The sequence below is a fragment of the Procambarus clarkii genome, chromosome 77 (assembly GCF_040958095.1).
Source record: "Procambarus clarkii isolate CNS0578487 chromosome 77, FALCON_Pclarkii_2.0, whole genome shotgun sequence".
Classification (NCBI taxonomy): Eukaryota; Metazoa; Arthropoda; class Malacostraca; order Decapoda; family Cambaridae; genus Procambarus; species Procambarus clarkii.
Window position 1 is genome coordinate 20,267,942 of NC_091226.1, and position 21,237 is coordinate 20,289,178.

At 48.9% G+C, this 21,237-nt stretch overlaps 1 protein-coding gene across 3 annotated transcripts in view; it reads right to left on the minus strand.

Moving 5' to 3' along the window:
- Positions 1 to 21,237, minus strand: part of mei-41 (meiotic 41) — a 641,172-nt gene that overhangs the window by 112,921 nt on the left and 507,014 nt on the right. For all 3 annotated transcript variants that reach the window (XM_045729178.2, XM_045729176.2, XM_045729177.2), the window contains 3 exons: positions 19,098 to 19,324; positions 18,274 to 18,464; positions 1,374 to 1,546 (listed from right to left, as the gene is read on the minus strand). In XM_045729178.2, coding sequence (XP_045585134.2) covers positions 1,374 to 1,546; positions 18,274 to 18,464; positions 19,098 to 19,324 — 591 coding nt within the window. The remainder of the gene's footprint in view (positions 1 to 1,373; positions 1,547 to 18,273; positions 18,465 to 19,097; positions 19,325 to 21,237) is intronic.

A 21,237-nucleotide genomic window follows, 5' to 3' on the forward strand; every position in this document is an offset into this window, starting at 1 on the left:
ACGGGGACCTAGCAGGGGGTACCACCAGAAATACTCAGAACACAAGGGACACAAGGGGCAAGAACGAAGGCAGACCCCCCCACCAGGTATATAAACAAAAGAAAAAGAAAACCCCGCAAGAGGACAGCGTACCCAAGCGGAACAGAGCCGGCCGCTATGATTGGTAAAGACAAGCTGCACAGTACCCCGCGCCCCACCAGTGCAAACACTGCCCCTTACTCTAAGGCGAACAAGGGAGACAGAACACCCGAGCACACAAAGAGCGGCCGAAAACCAAGCGGTAAACGGCCAAGCAGGGGCAGGACCCAAGGAACTTGTGGAAGGTGGCCCCAAGCCCCAAGGGCAGTACTTACAGGGCACCTAGGGAAGGGAACCCTAGGCGCATGCAGCCCGAGTACTGAAGAATCACACCCGGCTCACGCACCACCTAGAAAACAGACACCACACTCTAGGTACAGTGCTGAAACAACCACTGGAGCCGGAGCACATAACCATTGCCTATAGCATCAGCCGAAGAACTGATGGGTGGATAGCCGGCGTGGGAGGTCTGGGGCTCCCCCTTCCCCCTCCCGGGGAGGGGGGAGCTGCGCAGACAGCGGCGCGGTGACGTATGACGTCATACTAGTTTCCGTGTTTTCTGTTGAAGAGTTCTATTCACTAGTTCGGCTTAGGTAGCAATTTTCACCAGAATAGGGGTTTGTTTTGGAATGCTTACCTTTCTGGATGCTTGACCCGGTCGATGGCAGACATAGAATGCTTCCAACCACACGGGGGTTTCTATAGGCCATTGCTCCCCTTGCCTCTCTGAGGGGGCCAGGTTCTGGCTCGTGGTCCCCGGTAGGCCCTAGAACTCCATACACATGACTGATGCCAAAGTCTGACATTAGCATATCAGCCGGTAAAGCTCCGGGGAGCCGACGGGGCTCCCCCCAGAAAAGCCCCGAAATCATCTCAAGATAACCTTCCCCCTCCCCCTCTCGGGGCGGGGAGGGCTGCGTGGACGATTGGCGCAGCAGTAAAGTGTGATGTTTGCTTGTTTCTTTGGGATTGTAGGGAGTTTCTACCTCTCTGTTCGGTTTTTTGTTTTAGTTTTTTACCATGTGGGGTTTGATTTGTTATGCCTACCTTTCTGGATGCAAACCCGGTCGATGGCAGATAAGGAAAACCCCAACCACAAGGGGGTTTTCCAGGGCCATTGCTCCCTGAAACCTCTCTGAAGGGACCAGGTTCTGGCGCTGGTCCCTGGTAGGTCTGAACTCCTTAGCTAATGTCCCGGTCTAATATAACATACATTAGCCCGATAAGCTCCAGGAAGCCGTAGGGGCTCCCCACAGAAAATCATGATTTGTAAAGTACTTGTAAAATATACGCACCTTTGATACAGCAATCATGTGCCACATGGATTGCTGTGGGAAGCTGCTCAACATAGTAGCAATTATTTTGCATAATTGTATAAACACACCATTGTTAGAGTGACATATCCGTGAGATCAGTTGAGGAAGAGCCGTCATGAGCATGTAATGTGGGAGACGATCCACCAAAGACCCTGTAAAAGTCATCACAAATTTAGTGTAGCAAACATATTGTTTTGGTACATATTGGTACATATTGTTTTCTATGGTAACCCTCCCACCCCAAAGGTTTTTCCTTGCTGAAATTTCTCCATACTAAAAGTCATATCGGTTGCAGAAGTTTTCTTTGGCCCATTGGTGACTACAGTCAGAACCTGACTCCCTCATTCCCCTCACAGAGGTGCAGTGAGCGAGTGGTATCCAGAAAATCAATAAAGCTTTACAAACAACACATAAAATAAAGCCTTGAAACCACGATACCACTCTATAAAACTATTCATACAGAATAAGAGATTCAATCAGTTTAGCTCAAAAAACTTGAGCTTTAAACTCACTTTAGCTTTAGCTTAGTTAGTACCGATCACCACCACCAGACGACCCAGCCCACAACTGACTTCCCTGACCAGCCAGCTCTGTTATTGATGTTTTGGTGAAATGTTCTACCAGTTGTGGGTGAACCCCGCTGTTTTAAACAAGTGTCGGCCATCCTTGGACTGGGTTCATCCTGTGGAGTCATTCGCTTATGTCACTATGATGTTCCTTATTTTAGTGTTAGCTTCACATGTGTGTTTTCTATGCAGCTTGAGTGCACTTGGCTCTTCATGCATTTCAGGCTGCATTCTTTCAGGATTCTCTTTCCTGGGTGCTCACTAATGCTGCTCTCGGAGTAAGAGTTAGTTATCTTCTCTGGTGTGTTAGAGAGTCGGCCCTGAGATGCCACGCCACTGTGGGGGGGGGGGTCACCTTAGGCTATTCATCACTCTTGGAATCCTTTGGTTGGGCCTTTGGCTGGGGACATGCTGCTGGTTGTGCTGGGAAAGCTGGGGTTCGTGTTTGTTTATAAGGTGCAAAACAATTGCCATTTGTAGCAAGGTTATTTTATTTGCCTTTGGTGGCTGTTCTTCCAGTAAATGGCCCAGTGCCTAGGATTCCCGCTTGGTTAGCTGCCTTCAGGCCTTGGTATTCTCCTCGTGGGTCTCTGGTATGGTCCGCTATGTATTGGCCCATTCAGCCCATGCCTGCCGAGTGTGAGCTTGAAGAATGCTCATTGTCTTGCTACCGGATGATGATGATGATTTATTTTACCTCTGCCATACTGCCTATTGTGTTGGTGACACCTATGACCCTGAGTACTGTGAGGAGTGTTCTTAGTAGGTTCCTGCCTGTACCAATTCAGCTTCAAGTTTAGAAGTTGTTCTGGCAGCTACTGCTTTGTGAGCTAGGTATGCTCACCTTAGGCTTTCATGGCATAACGATCATCAGGATGCCCATGGAAATGGTCCCTATGGTGTTTAGGGACCTTGGAATATGACGTGTTTGTGACCTCCATCTGGACTAAGTCCATGCCTCTTCTTCCTACCCTTGCAGGTGTGGGTTGCCCTGCTTCTGCCACCCCCCCCCCCCCCCCAAAGGAGGGTTTAGAAGTTGGGTTGGGGTTTAACTGATCAACCTAATCAACCAGGCTGTGACTCGTATGTCAGGCTGCAAGTAGCTACATCGAACAGCCTGGCTGATCAGACCGGCAACCAAGAGGTCTGGTCAAAGTCCAGGTTGTGGGAACATTGATCCTCATATTCATCAACAGGTAGTCATTAGGCATAGGGAGGATGAATGAGAATGGGCAACGTCTGCTAGAACTCTGCTGCCTTCATGGTCTCTGTGTCACCAACACGTTCTTCGGCACAAAGCCTCAACACCGAGTATCTTGGAGACACCCCAGATCCAAGCACTGGCACCAGCTTGACCTGATTCTTACCAGGCGTGCAAGTCTACCCAATGTCAAGATTACGCGTAGCTACCAGAGTGCTGTCTGTGACACCGACCACTTCCTGGTATGTAGCAGGGTCAAGATGCAACCAAAGAAGATTCATCACTCAAAAAAGGCGGGCAGACCTCGCATCAACACCACCAAGACCTGCAACCAGGACAAGGTGGAAGATTTTGCACATGTGCTCGAGGAAGCTCTCCCTGGCCCAGCTGGGGTCACTGCCTGTAAAAGATGGGAGCACTTCAGAGATGCTGTGTTCAACGCTGCCATTTCCACCTTTGGCAAGAAGACCAGCAGGTCGGCAGACTGGTTCGAGGCTCACTCGGAAGAAATGACACCTGTAATCGAAGAGAAGAGAAACGCCTTGGCAGCCTACAAAGCCTGCCCAAGTCAGCGCAACTTACAGATCCTTCGGGCCGTCCGCTGCAAAGTGCAGCAGAGCGCCAGGCGATGTGCCAACAACTATTGGCTCCAGCTCTGCTCCCAGATACAGACTGCAGCGGATACAGGCAATGTAAGGGGAATGTATGACGGCATCAAGCAGGCCCTCGGCCCAATCCAGAGGAAGACCGCTCCTCTGAAATCTGCCACTGGCGAGGTGATTCAGGACCAGACACTGCAGCTGAAGCGCTGGGTCGAGCACTACTCTGAGCTATACGCCAGGGACAATGTGGTCACCGAAGATGCCCTGAGCGCCATTGAGTGTCTGCCTGTGTTAATGGAGCTCGACAGCGAACCGACCCTGGAAGAACTCAGCGATGCCCTAGACTCCATTCCTGCTGAGACCTTGAAGTGCTGCAGAGGTAGCCTGCTCATGGAGCTGCATAAAATTCTCTGCCTCTGCTGGGAAGAAGGAGAGGTGCCACAGGACATGAGGGATGCCAACATCGTCACACTGTATAAGAATAAAGGTGACAGGGGCGACTGCAACAACTACCGTGGAATCTCCCTCCTCAGTATTGTCGGAAAGCTGTTTGCTCGAGTCGCACTGAAGAGGCTCCAAGTACTTGCAGAGAGTCTATCCAGAATCACAATGCAGATTCAGAGCTGGCAGGTCCACCATCGACATGGTCTTTTCCCTCGGACAACTGCAGGAGAAAAGCAGGGAACAGAAGCAGCCACTCTTTGTAGCCTTCATAGATCTGACGAAGGCCTTCGACCTCGTCAGCAGGGATGGCCTGTTCAAGATCCTCCCCAAGATCGGATGCCCACCCAGGCTCCTCAGCATCATCAGATCTTTCCATGAGAACATGAGGGGCACCGTGGTCTTTGATGGCCTAACATCAGACGCCTTTGACATCCGAAGTGGAGTAAAGCAGGGCTGCGTACTGGCTCCAACCCTATTTGGGATTTTCTTCGCAGTTATGCTGCGGCACGCCTTCGGATCTGTCACGGAAGGCATTTACCTCCGGACCAAGTCGGATGGAAAGCTCTTTAACCTCGCCAGGCTGAGAGCCAAGACAAAGGTTCGGCTGAGGTGTCTGCGCGACTTCCTCTTTGCCGACGACGCAGCAGTCACTGCCCACTCAGCTGAAGACCTCCAACGGCTCATAACCCGCTTCAGCGAGGCCTCTCAGGCTTTCGGACTCACCATCAGTCTGAAGAAAACACAAGTCATGGGACAAGGAGTGGACTCCCCACCTGACATCGGCATCTCTGATTCCAAACTGGAAGTCGTTCACGACTTCGTGTACCTGGGCTCCACAATCTCTGACTCCCTCTCTCTTGATACGGAGCTAAACAAACGCATCGGTAAGGCATCTACCACCATGTCCAGACTGACAAAGAGAGTGTGGACCAACAATAGGCTAACTGAGTATACTAAGATTCAGGTTTACAGAGCCTGTGTCCTGAGCACTCTCCTTTATGGCAGCGAGTCTTGGACACTCTGCGCCCGTCAGGAAAGACAGCTGAATGCCTACCACATGCGCTGCCTTCGACACATCTTGGACATCACCTGGCAGGACTAGGTGACAAGCAACAACGTCTTGGGGAGAGCAAGAATCACTAGCATGTACACAATGCTGAAACAGAGATGAATGCGCTGGCTCGGGCATGTTGAGCGAATGGGCGACGGCAGAATCCCCAAGGATCTCCTGTATGGTGAGCTGATGCAGGGAAAGCGTCCAACATGCAAGCCCCAGCTATGGTACAAAGACGTATGCAAGAGGGACCTGAAAGCCATGGTCGTCGATCTTGCTATGTGGGAGACACTGGCTGCAGACCGTTCAGCCTGGGGGCAGTCTGTTCAGAGGTCACTCCAAGTTCAAGGAGTCACTTGCCAAGGAATCGGAAGCAAAGAGACTGAGAAGGAAAGCCGGTAGCCAGGAAGACAGACCAGAATTGGACTTCGTTTGTGCTCGGTGTGGAGAGCCAAGACTGTCACTCTCGGATTGCCTCATCAGTCACACCAAACACTACACCAGGATTGACAACCAGTGCGCAACTCCATAGTCTCCCAAGACTGAAGGATGCCTATTACTACTCTGGTCATTAGGTAGGTAGCACTCTCTGGGTGTGGTTCCATCCACTTCGACAGCAGAGGCAGTCGAGCCTTCTGGTCCCACTGAGGTTTCAGAACATTAGCCTTCACAAACATCCTTCCCCTGCTCTGGACCTTCTCTGTGGAAGGATCCTTCTTAGTTGCAGATATTAGGTGAGGACCATAGCTCTGCTCCAGAGTCTTCATGGCAAGCTTCTGGGGTTGAGGGGTAAGGTTGGTTTCCCACCCAGATGCCCCGAGGCTGCCCCGTTTTGGTTAGGTATTGTTCGCCGTTTTTCCCCCCTCCAGCCCGTCTGCAGGTTTTGGGGTCAGAGCAGGGTTTAGTTGGTGTTGAGAATAGGGGAGCATCGGGGGCTGCCCCATTTGGGTTGGGGACGGAGGCATTTGAGCCTGCTCCTCTTGCCGAGGCTTCTGGGTCTTACCAGCAGCCCTTTGTTTGCTGCCTTTTCCCTGGACTCTGCCTTTTCTTTAGGGGTAGAGGGTATGGAGGATGACTCTGTCCCTGGGCCTCTGTTGTGGGTTCTCAGGGCTGTGGGGGGGGGGGGGGTGCGCGCTAGCAGTTCTGGGGTTGTTTGCCCCTGCCTAGGTTTTCTGCCTTCTGGGCGGGGATTTTTGGTCCCTCTCGTCTACATATTATCTCATATTTGCTGGCGTATTTTCGGATCTTGCATCAGCTGTCAGCTTTTGTTATGGTGGCCATTTTCTTTCTGCGAGTCGCTTCCCAGCCTGGCCACCAGGGCGGTGCTGTGCTTTGTTTACATATGCCTGGGTGTGTGAGCTCGCATTTTCGGGGCATTTTCCACCTCCTCCAGAGGTTTTATCCTCCTGTTGCCGTTTCTCTGCTTTGCTTTCTTTTTCTAGGACATTCTACCCTTCTGTTTCTCTGGGAATGCTTGAGTGTTGGTTTTCCCTGGTTTTGTGTTTTTTGTGTTTGGGTCCAGTGTCCCCTGGCCTGTTTGTTATGCTTGCTCCCACAACTTTTGTCCCTCAGTTTTCGATCCATTTCTGGCTATTTCACTGGGGGTTCAATCTGAGTGAGATGTTTTGCTCTTCCTTTCTGTGGTGCATTTCCACTTGCAAATGTGGTGGTTTGGGCTCCCCCCTCCCCGGTTCAATTCCAAATTCCTTTGACCTCTTTGGTTTCGTATCGGAGGTTTCTTCTCCTTGGGTCCCCTTTGGGTGTTCTGGAGGCCCTTGGTTACCTCCTGTGTATCCTGGTCCTGCCTCTTTGGGGATTCTGGGGTCTTTCTGGCTTGAAGACTGCTCTTCTTGGTTCATGGCATGTGTTTGTGGTCGTGCTAGGGCTTTGGTTTTTGTTATCGAGGAGGGCCTTTGGTGCAGCTTTTGTGCTGTCTCCTGGTGCCATCTTTGTCTGGCCGGCGCGGTGCTCTCTGCTCGCCAGTAGGCTGCTTGTTTTTTATTTCTTAAATTTTTTTCTTATTTTATTTATTTGTTATATCTTTAATTTTTTTCTCGGAAGGGGCACCGATCCCTTCGCTGTTGACAGGGTGATGAGGAGGGGGGACAGCTTGAACTGTTAGCTCGCACTTGGTCCCGCGATACATTGGCGTTTCTGGTCATGTCATCCAGCCTGTGGTGGTGTTAAGCGGCTCCTCCCCCTTTGGGGTGGGGGGGTGCGAGGCTGGCAGGGTGGGCTTCTTTCCCTGCACTTCGTCGAGTCATCTTGGAGTGGGTGAACTTGGGCGTAGTCGACCCAACCCCATCCCTCCAGTGGGTTTCCACCTATTTCCAGTGCCGTAACTGGACTGTGCAAGTCTGAGGTTCATTCTGGACTTATGCCATGTGACCCCTAGAATCCTTTTCCCTCTTTTCAGATGGCCACTTTGTCTCAGGTTCGGCTTCTTTTGGAGCTGGGTGTCTGGGTGGTGTCCCTGGGCCTCATGGACACGTTTTTGCATGTCCCTTTTTATCCGGGGTTTGGGGACTTGCTAGGTTTCATGGTGGGGCTTCAAGCTTCCCGCTTTCGTTACCTTCCTTTTGGCTTGCGTCTGGCACCTCGGGTTTTCACGCGTCTTACCCGGATTGTGGTGACCCGTCTGCGTCTGCTAGGGGTTCAGGTTTTGGCCTACCAAACTAGTACCTGGCTGGTGTTGGCTCCCAGTTGGTACGCTTGTCTGCTCGCCAGGGATGTGGTTATTTCCCAGATCACCGGGTTCGGGTTCCTGGTGAACTGGAGGAAATTCCATCAAGTTCTGTTCTCGGTTCGGACCTGGCTGGGTCTTGTTTGGGATTCTCGAACTGCTTCCATGTCTTTCCCTCCAGAAGCATTGCTGAGGCTGTGATCCCGCCTTTGGCTGTTGCTGGGGGGTCCCTGGTCACTCGGAAGTTGCTTGACCTGTTGTACAGGAGTCTGAATTTCGCCATACTGGTCGCTGGGTCAGGTTTGGCTTCGGCGTTTGTTCTCGTTCCTTTGAGGATGCCACTCTTGTCTCTCCCGCGATCGCTGGGTTCGTCCTCCGGAGCCCTTGTGTCAGTTGCTTCGTCACCAGCTTCCTCTTCTGGGTTTTTTGGGTTCAGTGCCTTAGTGCCTACCCGAACCCTCACTCGATGTGTTCACGGATGCATCGTCTCTTGGCTAGGACTTTGTGACCAGTGCTCACCAGGCCGGCTGGGAACGGTAGGGTCCGTCCGTCCGAAGGGCAGAATGACGCACACACCGCCAAGGAATATATGAGGACAACGACTTAGGACCCTTATCACACGAAAAGATGAATTCCGTGTGGAAAAGGAACAAATAAAAGTCCGTAGCCAGGGCTGAAAATCCTCACTCCTCCCGTCCCAATGAAAAAGAACTGTAGGGGGCATGAGTGATTGGTGGGAATCTACATCTCCCTGCAGACATTGCACCACAGCAGCTGGTATTGTTATACAAGGAGAAGAGGAAAGAACTCGGTTTTATAATTGAACACTGGTTCTGTTCAATACCAGGGAACTGAACATGTACATAGCCCAGCCCAGCACTATCATGGTCCAAGTACCAGTAACTAGGGACAAGAGAGTATGATCAATATGATGAATGAATATGACCCAAGAAGCAATTGGTAACTGAATGTACACGATCAACTACATATATATATATATATATACAGAGATTCAAATGTAAATATAAGGGTGCAGCCAGGCAAGGAATGACAATCAATGAATGAGTGTCCAGAGTCAAGAAAAGATTCAGTCACTGAAAGATTAAAACAAGAGTTACCGAAATTCAGGGCTGTGTCCCACAGTGTAACGAAGAACAATACATACGGATATAGTAAGATCACGTTTATATGCATGCAAAGTGGCCAATCAACACACTACAAACAATACCCAACACTCATCCAAAAATTGAGAACCAGTGTCTGGTTGACAATGTCGCCAGACCATATAAGCGCTCTTGTAGAGCGTAAGCACTATAGTGTCATGACACAGCTTAGCAGTGTAATATTCTCGGAGCATCGCTAGTGGATTATGTCCTGAGGTGCGTGTGCAGAAGGAGATGATTAGGTGCAGTGTAGAGGTGGAGGCGGCGTCACTCTGAGCCACCTGACACCCGTATTCAGAGAAAAGAACCAGGAATTTTCCCTATACTGTATATATAAAATCCAGAACTAACCCAGAATCTAGGAGGGCTATGATTGGCGAGATAAGAGAAGTTAATGAGGCGTATTATCCGTGATAAAAGATGTGGAACACCAACACATGTTTTCCTCGTCAATAAACTAAACGATCACCCTTGGGCCATGCTCAGGACGTATGAGGTTCGAGCTAGCAGCGCCCTTCTATCGGGGAGGGTGCCTACAAAGATAATTTAACAACTATGATTAACGCCGAGATAGAGTACTGAGATAAGATGTGATTAGAAAATAACGAGATATAGTATCGAAAGATGATAAGTAGTATGGAAGAATACCAATGAGTCCTATAAAGGACTAGAGATAAGCCTCACTGAAAACTGACAGACGTTCCAATAATTTTTTGGGAGTTGTGTCCACTTGTTTGTCTATTTTCGTTGTTTTTAACCAGAATAGGTGGTTTGTTTTGGGGCGCCTGTCCCGGTCAATGGCAAATATAGAATGCTCCTAAATCACATATGCATTTCTATAGGCCATTGCTCTTTGTGCCTCTCTGAGGGGGCTAGGTTCTGGCTTGTGGTCCTTGGTAGGCCTAGAACACTATTCACATTGACTGATGCCAATGTCTAATAATATACGTATCAGCCAGGATGGCGCCGGGGAGCCAAAGGGCCCCCCCCCCTCCCCCAGAAAAGCAGGCAAACACATTACTTTGGCAAACAAACTTTGATATTTTTCACAAAGAATTCAAGGGTGATCGCGTTCGTCACTACACGGGATACATAGTGGTAAACAGTGCCTCGGCACACCCCCAGCACCACACGCTCGTTCAACCCATATGCGTTTGAACAGACATCGTCTTCTAAGTAAACCGTCATCTTCCAATTCAAATTTTATGCCAAATTTGACGTTGTGTTCCTCAAAATTCGTCTTCTAGGGCAGTCGTCAACCGAGGTTCCACTGTACTGTGGAACCTCAATTCAATGAACCTCAGTTTGGCGAATATCCGGTTGAAATGCACACTTCTCAGGCCAGAGTTACTGACTCAATTCAACAAACAAAAGTTTGCTGAAGCGGGAGATGTGTGTATTTGCTTAGGATGTTGGGACAGTTCACAGACTGGTGGAAAAGTTGCTCATCACATCATAGGTTAAAATAAAAAATCCTCTTAGTGAAACTAGCCCATAGAGCATGGGAAATATGAGCTTATGAATGGTAACACTCTTAATAGGACTCCAATTACCTTTTCTGGTGGGAGCCCCTTCGACTCCTCGGAGATTACTAGGCTGATATGCTAATGTCAAACTTTGGCATCAGTCATGTGTATGGAGTTCTAGGGGCGTACTGGGGACCACGAGCCAGAACCTGGCCCCCTCAGAGAGGCATGGGGAGCAATGGCATTTGGAAACTCCTGTGTGGTTGGAAGCATTCTATGTCTGCCATCGACCAGGTCAGGCACCCAGAAAGGTAAGTATCCCAAAACAAACTCCTATTCTGGTGAAATTATTGCTACCACAAGCTGAACAAGTGGATAGAACTCCTCTAAAAGAAATGAGCAAACGAGCATGACGTCACACGTCGCCCCGCCGCTGTCTGAGCAGCTTCCCCTTCCCTGGGAGAGATCTTGAGATGATTTCGGGGCTTTAGTGTCCCGCGGCCCGGTCCTCGACCAGGCCTCCACCCCCAGGAAGCAGCCCGTGACAGCTGACTAACACCCAGGTACCTATTTTACTGCTAGGTAACTGGGGGCATAGGGTGAAAGAAACTCTGCCCATTGTTTCTTGCCGGCGCCCGGGATCGAACCCGGGACCACAGGATCACAAGTCCAGTGTGCTGTCCACTCGGCCGACTGGCTCCCGACCGATCGGGAGGGGGAAGGGGGAGCCCCAGATCCCCCCCCCCCACACCGGCTATCCACCCTACAGTTTTAAGGCTGATGCTAGAGGCTGAGGTCGTGTGCTCTGGCTCCAGTGGTTGTTTCAGCACTGTACCTAGTGTGTGGGGACTGTCTTCTAGGTGGTGCGTGAGCCGGGAGTGATTCTCCAGTACTCGGGCTGCATGCGCCTAGGGTTTCCTTCCCTAGGTGCCCTGTAAATACTGCCCTTGGGGCTTGGGGCCACCTTCCACAAGTTCCTTGGGTTCTGCCCCTGCTAGGCTGTTTACTGCTTGGTTTTTGGCCGCCCTTTGTGTGCTAGGGTGTTCTGTCTCTCTTGTTCACCTTAGGTTAGGGGGCAGTTTGCACTGATAGGGGCACAGGGTACTGCGCAGCTTGTTTTCACCAATCATAGCGGCCGGCTCTGTTCTGCCTGGGTACGTTGTCCTCTTGCGGGGTTTTCTTTTTCTTTTTGTTTGTCTGCCTGGTGGGGGGGGGGGTCTGCCTTGGTTCTTGCCCCCTGTCTACTGAGTACTCTTCCTTCTTCCGGTGGTTTCCCCTGCTAGGTCCCCATGAGTGTAAACGTTCCGGGGTTTCAGTTCTTAGAAAGTTGTTTGGTATTTGTGAGCGCCGGTTAGCAGTACCATGCCTGGGATTACCTGGCGTGAGTCCCTATAGGTAAACACTCAGGATCCTGGGAAACCCCAAGGGGGCGCGTGGGTCTGATGGATGTGGCCCCAGAGTCCCCCCACCCCTCGCTTTTGTGCGAGTTCGAGGGTTGCTCTGTCCCCTTGTCTCAGGGTGACTCTCACTGTTTGGTCTCCGTCTGCTGCCTGTGGGGTCGGTGGCGCCTTCTGCACTGAGCCCTGCGAGTTTTGTTGCTTGTTTGTAGCTTGATTACCCAGTCTTATGCTAACTATGTGGGTGCAGGCAGCATGGGCGTTGCAAGTTGAGTTTCAGTGGTGTAACACGCTAGGTCATTTGCTCCCTGGATGCCCTGAGGCTGCGCCATTTTGATTGGAGTGACGGGGCTTGGGGGTGTTGGACGCTTCGATTTTGTTCCTTTCGCGCCCCCTTGTCTTTTCCCCGTTATGGTCCCCTCCCTTCCTATCTGCATCCGGATCCTTACCATTTGTGGGTTCAGGATCGGGGTGCGGCTTCGATCGTCTTGAGACGCGGGCGGTCTTGGGGATTTCCCCCTTCCAGGGTAGCGACGAAGGCATTCGAGCCTGTTCCTCCAGCCGGGTTGTATGAATCTGCCAGTGGTCTCCCTTCCTTAGTATTTTTCTGGCTGTCCCGTCTTTTTCTTGTGAGGCTGGGGCTTTGGGGGGACGGCTGGTTCTATTCCGTGCTTCTTCTCGATTTTCGGTCATGTCTCGTTCTTTTGTAATTCTCTTCTTTTCGTGATCTGTCTCGGCACTGTTCGTTTTCTTTACATGCTCCTACTTGGCGCCTCCCCACCGAGCGAGTTATGCGGTTCAAACCTTGTGTTCTGAGCATGCGCCGTAGGAGTTTGTTTTGGTTTGGGGGGTGTGCACCAGTGCTGGTGTTTTGCGTCTTTTTCTCTCAGGTGCTTAGCCTCTCGCTCTTTTCCATTCTCTAGTCCGTGCCCTGTGGATACTGGGGTGTTCTGGATTGCAGCTATGGGGAGATACCAGGGTTTCCCTGTGTTATGGGTGTGGGGTACCTCCTTCGCCTCTACCATGCTCTTCTCCTGCGTGTGCAGCTCTGGCCTTCTTTCCCTGGCGATGCTCCCGGAATCTTCTCAGCTACGTTGTGTCGTGAAATGTTCGTGCCTACGTTCGGCAGGTGAGTTTCTGCGGTCTGGCGTCTCTTTCCGCTAGGTGCTGGTTCGTGGTTTTTGGATACAAATTTAAGACCATAAGCACACAGGTGACTGCCGAGGGCCTGTTGGCCCATACGTGGCAGCTCCTATTTCTACCCGTCCAGTCCCACTCATATGCATGTCCAACCCATGCTTGAGTCATTCACAGGACCCCTCCTCATCCATGTTACGAGGTACGATGGTTGAGGTGCAGGTTACGTAGTAAATGTTACTGTGTCAGGATGTTGTGAGGTGACGTTTTGCTGCAGTTTTGTGACTGGGGATGCGTGTTGGGGATTGATTGTGTTGTTTTTAATGGTCTTCTCTGGGGTCCCTCATTCCTTTCCCGTCTTGGAGTGCCTAGCTTAGCCCTTCCATGTAGATTGGTTTTTCTGTATTCACCTAGTTGTCCGCCCCTGGTTGTGCTTGCTGGGGTTGAGCTTTGGCTCTTTCGTCCTGCCTCTCCTGTCACTTACCTGACATCTACTGGGCTCTGTCATGTCTGCACTTGCAGCTGTGTGTGGGGTCAGCCTCCACCACTTCCCTTCCTCATGCATTCCATTTGTTTACTACTCTCACTGGAGTTTTTCTTTCTTGCATTTCTATGGCTCCTTTGGGCGCTCAATTCCACCTGTGTCTCATGGTGTGTGTGCCCCTTCTGTTCCTTAGTCTGTCTTCGTTGCTTGTACCCCTCGGTTTCGGGTACTAGTCTGGTGGCAAACCTTTGCACCTTATTCAGTTTGCTTTGTTGGGACAGGTCCTGCGACTCAGTGGGTTGGTCGTGTCCCTTTCGTTCCCGATTTGCTGCATGCCTTCTTCGTCCATCATCTTCCTGCTTCACTCTTGTCCCTGGCCGCCGGAGCTGGGACTGTTCTTCTGGTCATTTTCTCGTTTTATCGTACACACTGTTGTGTCTTTTGTTTGTGCCTTTTGGCTCTCCTATTGCCAGGTTTGGGTTCCTGTTTTCCTGGCTTGCCCTGCCTGTTGGCATTTTCTGGGTCTTGCGGTGTCCCTTCTCTGGAGTATCGCGTCGGACCCGTGGTCTCTGATCTTCTGGCGGGCTTGCAGGCGTTGGGGAGTTTTCTGTTCGGGAGACGTTCCATCTCCTCCTTTGCCGGCTTGGGTTTCCGGCTCTGCTTGCTCGGTGGTCGCACCCGATATCTTCCTGCGGCTCTGCCTTTTCCTAGACTCGATTGGTCCATGGTGGGGCTGGTTCGGTTCTGCCTCAAGTCTCTCACCTTCGGTTGGTGGTCAGGTGGCTTCATTGCTGGTGTCCCACCTGCGTGCTTCTTCTTGGAGGCAGTGTGGGGTTTTTTGGCAGTCCTTCCTTTTCCTTCTGTCCCTTCTTAGGTGGCTGCATTTGTTGGCGTCGGCTTGTCTTTTGTTGGAAATTTCCAACACTGATACATCTCTATTATATCACAATACACTACTGTTGTATATTAACCACAGTGTCAATTAACTTTACTAACTGTAATGCTAACATTAATTAATATTTCTTTATCTGTGTAATAATTGCTGAAATTCTCACGACATCGAGAGGCAGGATTGCGTCAGATATTGTCTATCTAGACATATTTATTACCAATATGTTAGAGAATTGAATATGGTTCTCTACTTTTATCAGTATTCTGTATAATAATTAATTATGGATAATACAACTCCTAATGATCCAATAACTATGAGTTATTAACTAAGATTATCACTAAATAACAGTTTTATCTGTTATATACGAATGCCATGGAAATACTTCCCATTTCTCGTTAATAAGGAAACGGTGCTTAATCAACACCATCTAGCGAGAATATAAACAATATTTAATTCCCTACAACTGCAACCCCTATTCCTTTAACGCATTTATGTCAGTAATTACACGGAAAAGAATTCTCCGTGATTACTAAATTCAATTGCGAATGCAAGAGAGGGGGTTGAGGGAGACGCTGGCGGCGAGCCGCCATTCCTCACGTGTCTGACTGGCGATTAGGAAGGGAAGTCGCGTGGTGGTGGTGTGACTGAAGAGTTTTCCAACATTAATTACGTTGCAGCGCCACTGATAGTCACCAATTACCTCCTCACGTGTTCTACAGTGCCCTACCAATTAATAACGCGTCAACAATTGAAGTTACGGCCTGTAATTACGCGTACACAGCAGTGGACGCCAGGGACTGGCAGACGCGATTTCGGCAGACTTTAGTGTTCTGGCTCGCTCACGTTAAGTATACTATTCTGGTTTGATGCATCATTCAAGATCGTGTATTTGTGGATAGTCTGTCTTTATATAGCAAGAATAACAACAACACATTAGTTGATTTTCTTAATTTATTTCAATTTCAATGAATATTCAAATAATTCACAGCCTAATAAAATGCTACTTAAATTTCCCTGATTGCAGCATGTAGACGAGGAGTCAACAAGTTGTCTCTCTTCACTCACGATACTCTCCACTGGTTCCTTCTTTATTGGTATCTTGTGGTCACGAGGACGAGTAACGAAACGGAATTACAGAAGTCATCTTACAGCTAAGACACCTGTTTTCGTATAAATTTAGCTAAGATTATTATTAGTTTCTATATAAATTCATATATAGGATATTTACAGTGAATAATTTAATGCCAGAATTTATGGTTTGGTATTTAATGTGTTTTGCTCTTATTGCTGCTCAACATTTCATAATCTTTCAATATATTCATTATTTGATATGTCATATCTTTGAATCTATAGTTAGTTCAGATTTGCCATGTTACTAACTACTTAATGAACTAGTGACGAACCACACTGGTTTCTAGATATATATGAACTTCTAGAAATAACCCCCCAATGTTGATATTTGAGGCTTTGATTTTAATTAATTAATAATACAGTCTATTCATTATCTTCAAGTGATTGTTAAGTTAAATATCGTACATAGGCACTGGTTCTATAGTGTCAATCTAATAATCACCTTTATTCGTTTTCCCTCTTTTCTTAAAAGTGGGTGGTCCTTCGATTTATGTTAATCATAATAATCAAATAATTTAATATATGAGTTAAAGCCCCAGATACCCAATATCTTTCTCTTGTGAAGGTTCGGGGTCGTCATCTTGCCGCATACTGTCGCCTCGTATCGTGCAGCGCTGGCTGAGCCGCTTCAGCTTGCTTTCGGTCTTGGTGTTACATCTGCTCCGTTTCGCAAGCTGTCTCATGCGTTGTTTCACCTCCGGCCTGCTCATGCACCGCCTGAGCCGTCCTGGTCTTTGGACAGCGTGCTCTCTATTCTTCATCTCCTTGGTTTGTTGCGGCCCCTTCAGTTCGGGACTGTTTCTCGAAGGCTTTTTTCCTGTTGGCATTTGCCTCTAGGGGTCGGGTCGGTGAGCTTCCTGCTCTCCTCCGGTGCAGGAGTTTCTGCTCCTTCGGTCGTAGCGATAGGTTTGTTCAGTTGCAGCCGTCTCCCTCTTTTCTGGCACAGTATGAGACTGCTGTTTCCAGAGGGGTCCTTGGGTTGTTGGTGCTTGGTTGGTCGGGCCGGGGGTGCATCGTATTTTGTGTCCGGTTGCGGCCCTCCATTGTTATTTGCGCGCCACAGCTTCTGTGTCCTGGACGCGCTTTGGGTAGATTCGGTTACCTTCTTCCCTGTTCGCGGGTGAGGGTCTCCCAGGTCGTCCGCCGAGTTAATAAGGCTAGCCAGCCTGCGTTCTATCCCCGTTCCCATGACGTTCGTAAGTTCTCTGCTCTTGCTGCCATCTTTGGCGACATGTCCTGGCTGATATTCGGGCACGGGGCTTTTGGCGGACCTGGTTGCTCGTTACCTTGTAGATGTTCCCAGGTCCATTCGGGCCTGTGTCGCCTTGGGTTGTCGGTTGCAGCCAGTTGTCTTGACTTTGAGTTGAGGAGTGAGCGATGACCGCCTCCCGGGTAAGTCCTTATTATTTCCTCTGTGGGTAGTTAGCTCCGGGGACCCGAAGGGCCCCCCCCCCCCAGAAAACCAGCGTTGAATGTAATGATATGTCATTTTCTGGGTGAAACCTGGAGGCTCCCCAGCATCCCTCCCTCCCTCCCTCCCTCTGGTCAGCGGTTTTTCGCATGTTTTGACATCCAGCCTCAGAACTGAAGGGTGGATAACCAGTGTGAGGGGTCTGGGACTCCTCCTTTCCCCTCTCGGGGAGGGGGAGCTGCGCAGACAGCGGCGACGTGTGATGTCATGCTCATTTGCTCGTTTCTTTTAGGGGGAGTTCTATCCACTTGTTCGGCTTCTGGTTGCAATAATTTCACCAGAATAGGGGTTTGATTTAGGATGCTTACCTTTCTGGGTGCCTGACCCGGTCGATGGCAGACATAGAATGCTTCCAAACACATGAAGGTTTCTATAGGCCATTGCTGCCCTTGCCTCTCTGAGGGTGTCAGGTTCTGGCTCGTGGTTGCCGGTAGGCCCACAGAACTCCATACTTTGACTGATGCCAAAGTCTGACATTAGCATATCAGTCTAGTAAGCTCCGAGGAGCCTCCGGGTCTCACCCAGAAAATGGTGTTTCATTCATTCAACGCTGATTTTTTAATGATTTTTATAGATGGACACAAGAATAAAAAAAAAAGTTGGGGGGGGGGGTCTTTGGGAAAGCCATTGAGCATATTTAGAATAAATTCTATGATTAATTTTTATTTCCAATTGTAAAACATTAGCTCCTTTTACCACTGAAAATTAGATTTTGAGGCTAGGGCATGGGAAATATGCCAGATGTGGTTAAATCTCTCTACAGACAGGTTTTCTTGGTAGGTGTCTTTCATAAGACAGTTTTAAATTAAAATTTCACTGGGTGAAATTACCCCATAGAGCATGAGAAATATTAGGGTATGAATGGCAACTCTTAACATTGCTCCAAATCACATTTTGAATGATTTAATGGATGGATGCAACATTGCAAGCATCTACTCTTCACAAGAATCCCTCACTGCAACAATTGGGGGTTGGTCCCATATACTTCATTGAATCAAGGTTGTACTCTATCACAATTTAAATAATGGTTGACTGTCTACAATAAAATGTATACAAGGCTGGCAAGTAAATTCAAATTCCAGAATTTATGAATTACCTACAAAAATGTCTAACAATCAATATTCATATGACTCAAATATAATCAGTGCAAGTTGTAACCTTAGTTAGAATCTGCATCATGTATCTTACCAACACTGCCATTTAAATTGGCCAGCTTTTCCCGGTAATTGTCAAGAACAATGTTCTTTCGGTTGCCTTTTCCCTTTTCTTCTTTTGCTTCCAGTTCACTGACTCTTGTGCCAAACTCAAGCCACAAACCCAGCATCCTTGGCATCGACTGGTAAATATGACGACATCCATGCTGAAGAGACTTCCCAAAACTATGGAAAAGGTTTTAAAAATTAATGTATTATCAATGAATGTATTACATTAAATGTATTGAAGGTGAAGAAAAGACCTAATACATGTGTAAACCAAAAAACTAAACCAAACTTTCGGATGAAATCTACATCCTTTATGAAGGTTCGGTTAACAAGGTTATGATAACATTAATATTATAATAACATTGTTTACAGTGCATTGATAAAGGATGTAGGTGTTATCCAAAAGTTTGGTTTAGTAATTCACTTCATACATGTATTAGGTCAGTCTACACTTTCATTCACGCATAATGGTATTGTATTTAGTTTATCAAGAAATGTATTATCAGTAAATGTATGTTAATAAATGTATTATCAAAAGTCACAGTTGTCTTTTCCCTCACATCACTAATATTAACATCTTACAAACATGCCAATCCAACAGGTAAAAATAATTCTTTAGTTAATGTCTTCATGATATGAAGACCTGATTGTACTACCAGTTAATACATTGCTAAAATATTAAAAGAAAATGATTATTTAAGGTTGAATAAAACAAAACAAAAAGAAAACTGGAATCAGAACCGAGGTACAAACTCACAAAAGTTATGCTTAAGGCTTGATGGCAGTGACAAATTAACTAATCTTACTGACCTCAGAACAATGTGATGAATCCATTCTACTGGCTTTTCCTTCATTTCTAAGGAGCTCAATATGCGGTCATAATACATTGCCAAATGAAAATGTCCATCTTCCCAGGATTTGTTGATCTCGCATGCATCACGATAGTACTGCTTGACTGTGTTCACCTCCAGTGTGGCTGATTCTTCAGAGTACCTTGCCAGGAGAAGTTTGGCATGTCCACAAGCTTGCCGTTCTTCCTAACAATAATATATCAGCTATTAATCTCATATTTCAACGATTGACCATTGACAGTATACTCATACTCAGTTCCAATATATGCTAAACATTTATCAAGACAAGATTTGATTAACAGTAATCAGCTTAATACACAGCAAATGAATGAACTTGAGAAAAGTGAAAATCACTTGAACTCCTTCCCTGATATTCTAAAAAACCAGTGTTGAATGTAATGAAATGCCATTTTCTGGGTGAGTCCCGGAGGCTCCCCGGAGCTATCTAGGCTGAATGGATATGTATCATTTTCTGGCATCAGTCAAAGTGCTAGGAGTTCTTGCCTACCGAGGACCACGAGCCAGAACCTGGCCTCCTCAGAGAGGCACGAGGAGCAATGGCCTATAGAAACCCCCTTGGGGTTGAGAGCATTTTATGTCTACCATCGACCAGGATAGGCACCCACAAAGGTAGGCGCCCCAAAACAAACCCCTATTCTGGTGAAAATATTGCTACTGAAAGCCGAACAAGTGGACAGAACTCCCCAAACAAAATTATCAAACTAGCATGACGTCATCACGTCGCCGCACCAACGTCTGCGCAACCCACCCCCTCCCCAGGAAGGGGAAGGGAGAGCCCCAGACCCTCTAAGCCGGCGATCCAACTGGCAGTTCTTAGGCTGAATGTAAAAAAACCAGCGTTGAATGTAATGAAACGCCATTTTCTGGGTGAGACCCGGAGGCTCCCCGGAGCTTTACCGGCTGATATGCTAATGTCAGACTTTGGCATCAGTCATGTGTATGGAGTTCTAGGGCCTACTGGGGACCACGAGCCAGAACCTGGCCCCCTCAGAGAGGCAAGGGGAGCAATGGCCTATAGAAACCCCCGTGTGGTTGGAAGCATTCTATGTCTGCCATCGACCGGGTCAAGCATCCAGAAAGGTAAGCATTCCAAAACAAACCCCTATTCTGGTGAAAATTGCTACCTAAGCCGAACTAGTGAATAGAACTCTTCAACAGAAAACAAGGAAACTAGTATGACGTCATACGTCACCGCGCCGCTGTCTGCGCAGCTCCCCCCTCCCCGGGAGGGGGAAGGGGGAGCCCCAGACCTCCCACGCCGGCTATCCACCCATCAGTTCTGAGGCTGGATGTCAAAACACGTGAAAAACGCCGACCGGAGGGAGGGAGGGTTGCCGGGGAGCCTCCGGGTCTCACCCAGAAAATGGCGTTTCATTACATTCAACGCTGGTTTTCTGGGGGGAGCCCCGTCGGCTCCCCGGAGCTAACTACCCACAGAGGAAGGTCAAAGGGACAAAACCGGGAGGCGGACACCACGCACCCCCCAAGGAGGCGAGACAACCGGCAGCAAAAGCCAACCCAAGGCGCCACAGCCCCGAAAATCCCGGGAACAACACGAGAACCACGAGCAGCAAGGCCCCTGCACGAACACCAAAAATCCATGCTCGAAAGACTGCAAGGCCACGTCGCCCAGACGGCAGCGAGAGCAGCGAAGCCACGAACGCCACAGGCATGAGGGAAGAACACAGGCAGCTTAGCCGCAAGAACACGGCTGACCACCCGGGACACCATCACCCGCGAACCGGGAAGAACAGAACCGGATCAACGCAAAACGCGCTCCGGACCCAAACGCCGTGGCACGCAAACAACAGCGGAGGGCCGCCACTGAACACAAAAATGACACACCCCCGGCCCGACCAACGAAGCACCAACAAACCCTGGACCCCTCCAGAATGCAGCAGCCCCACCCCGCGCCAGAAAAGATGGAGACTGCTGCCATCAAACAACCAAAACGCTAAAACCGAAGGAGCAAGAAAACTCAGCGAACCGACCCCCAGAGGCAAAGGCCCAAAGGAAAGAGCCGACGAAAAAACACACCGGAACCGAAGGGGCACTACCAACCGAGGAGAAGACAGAGC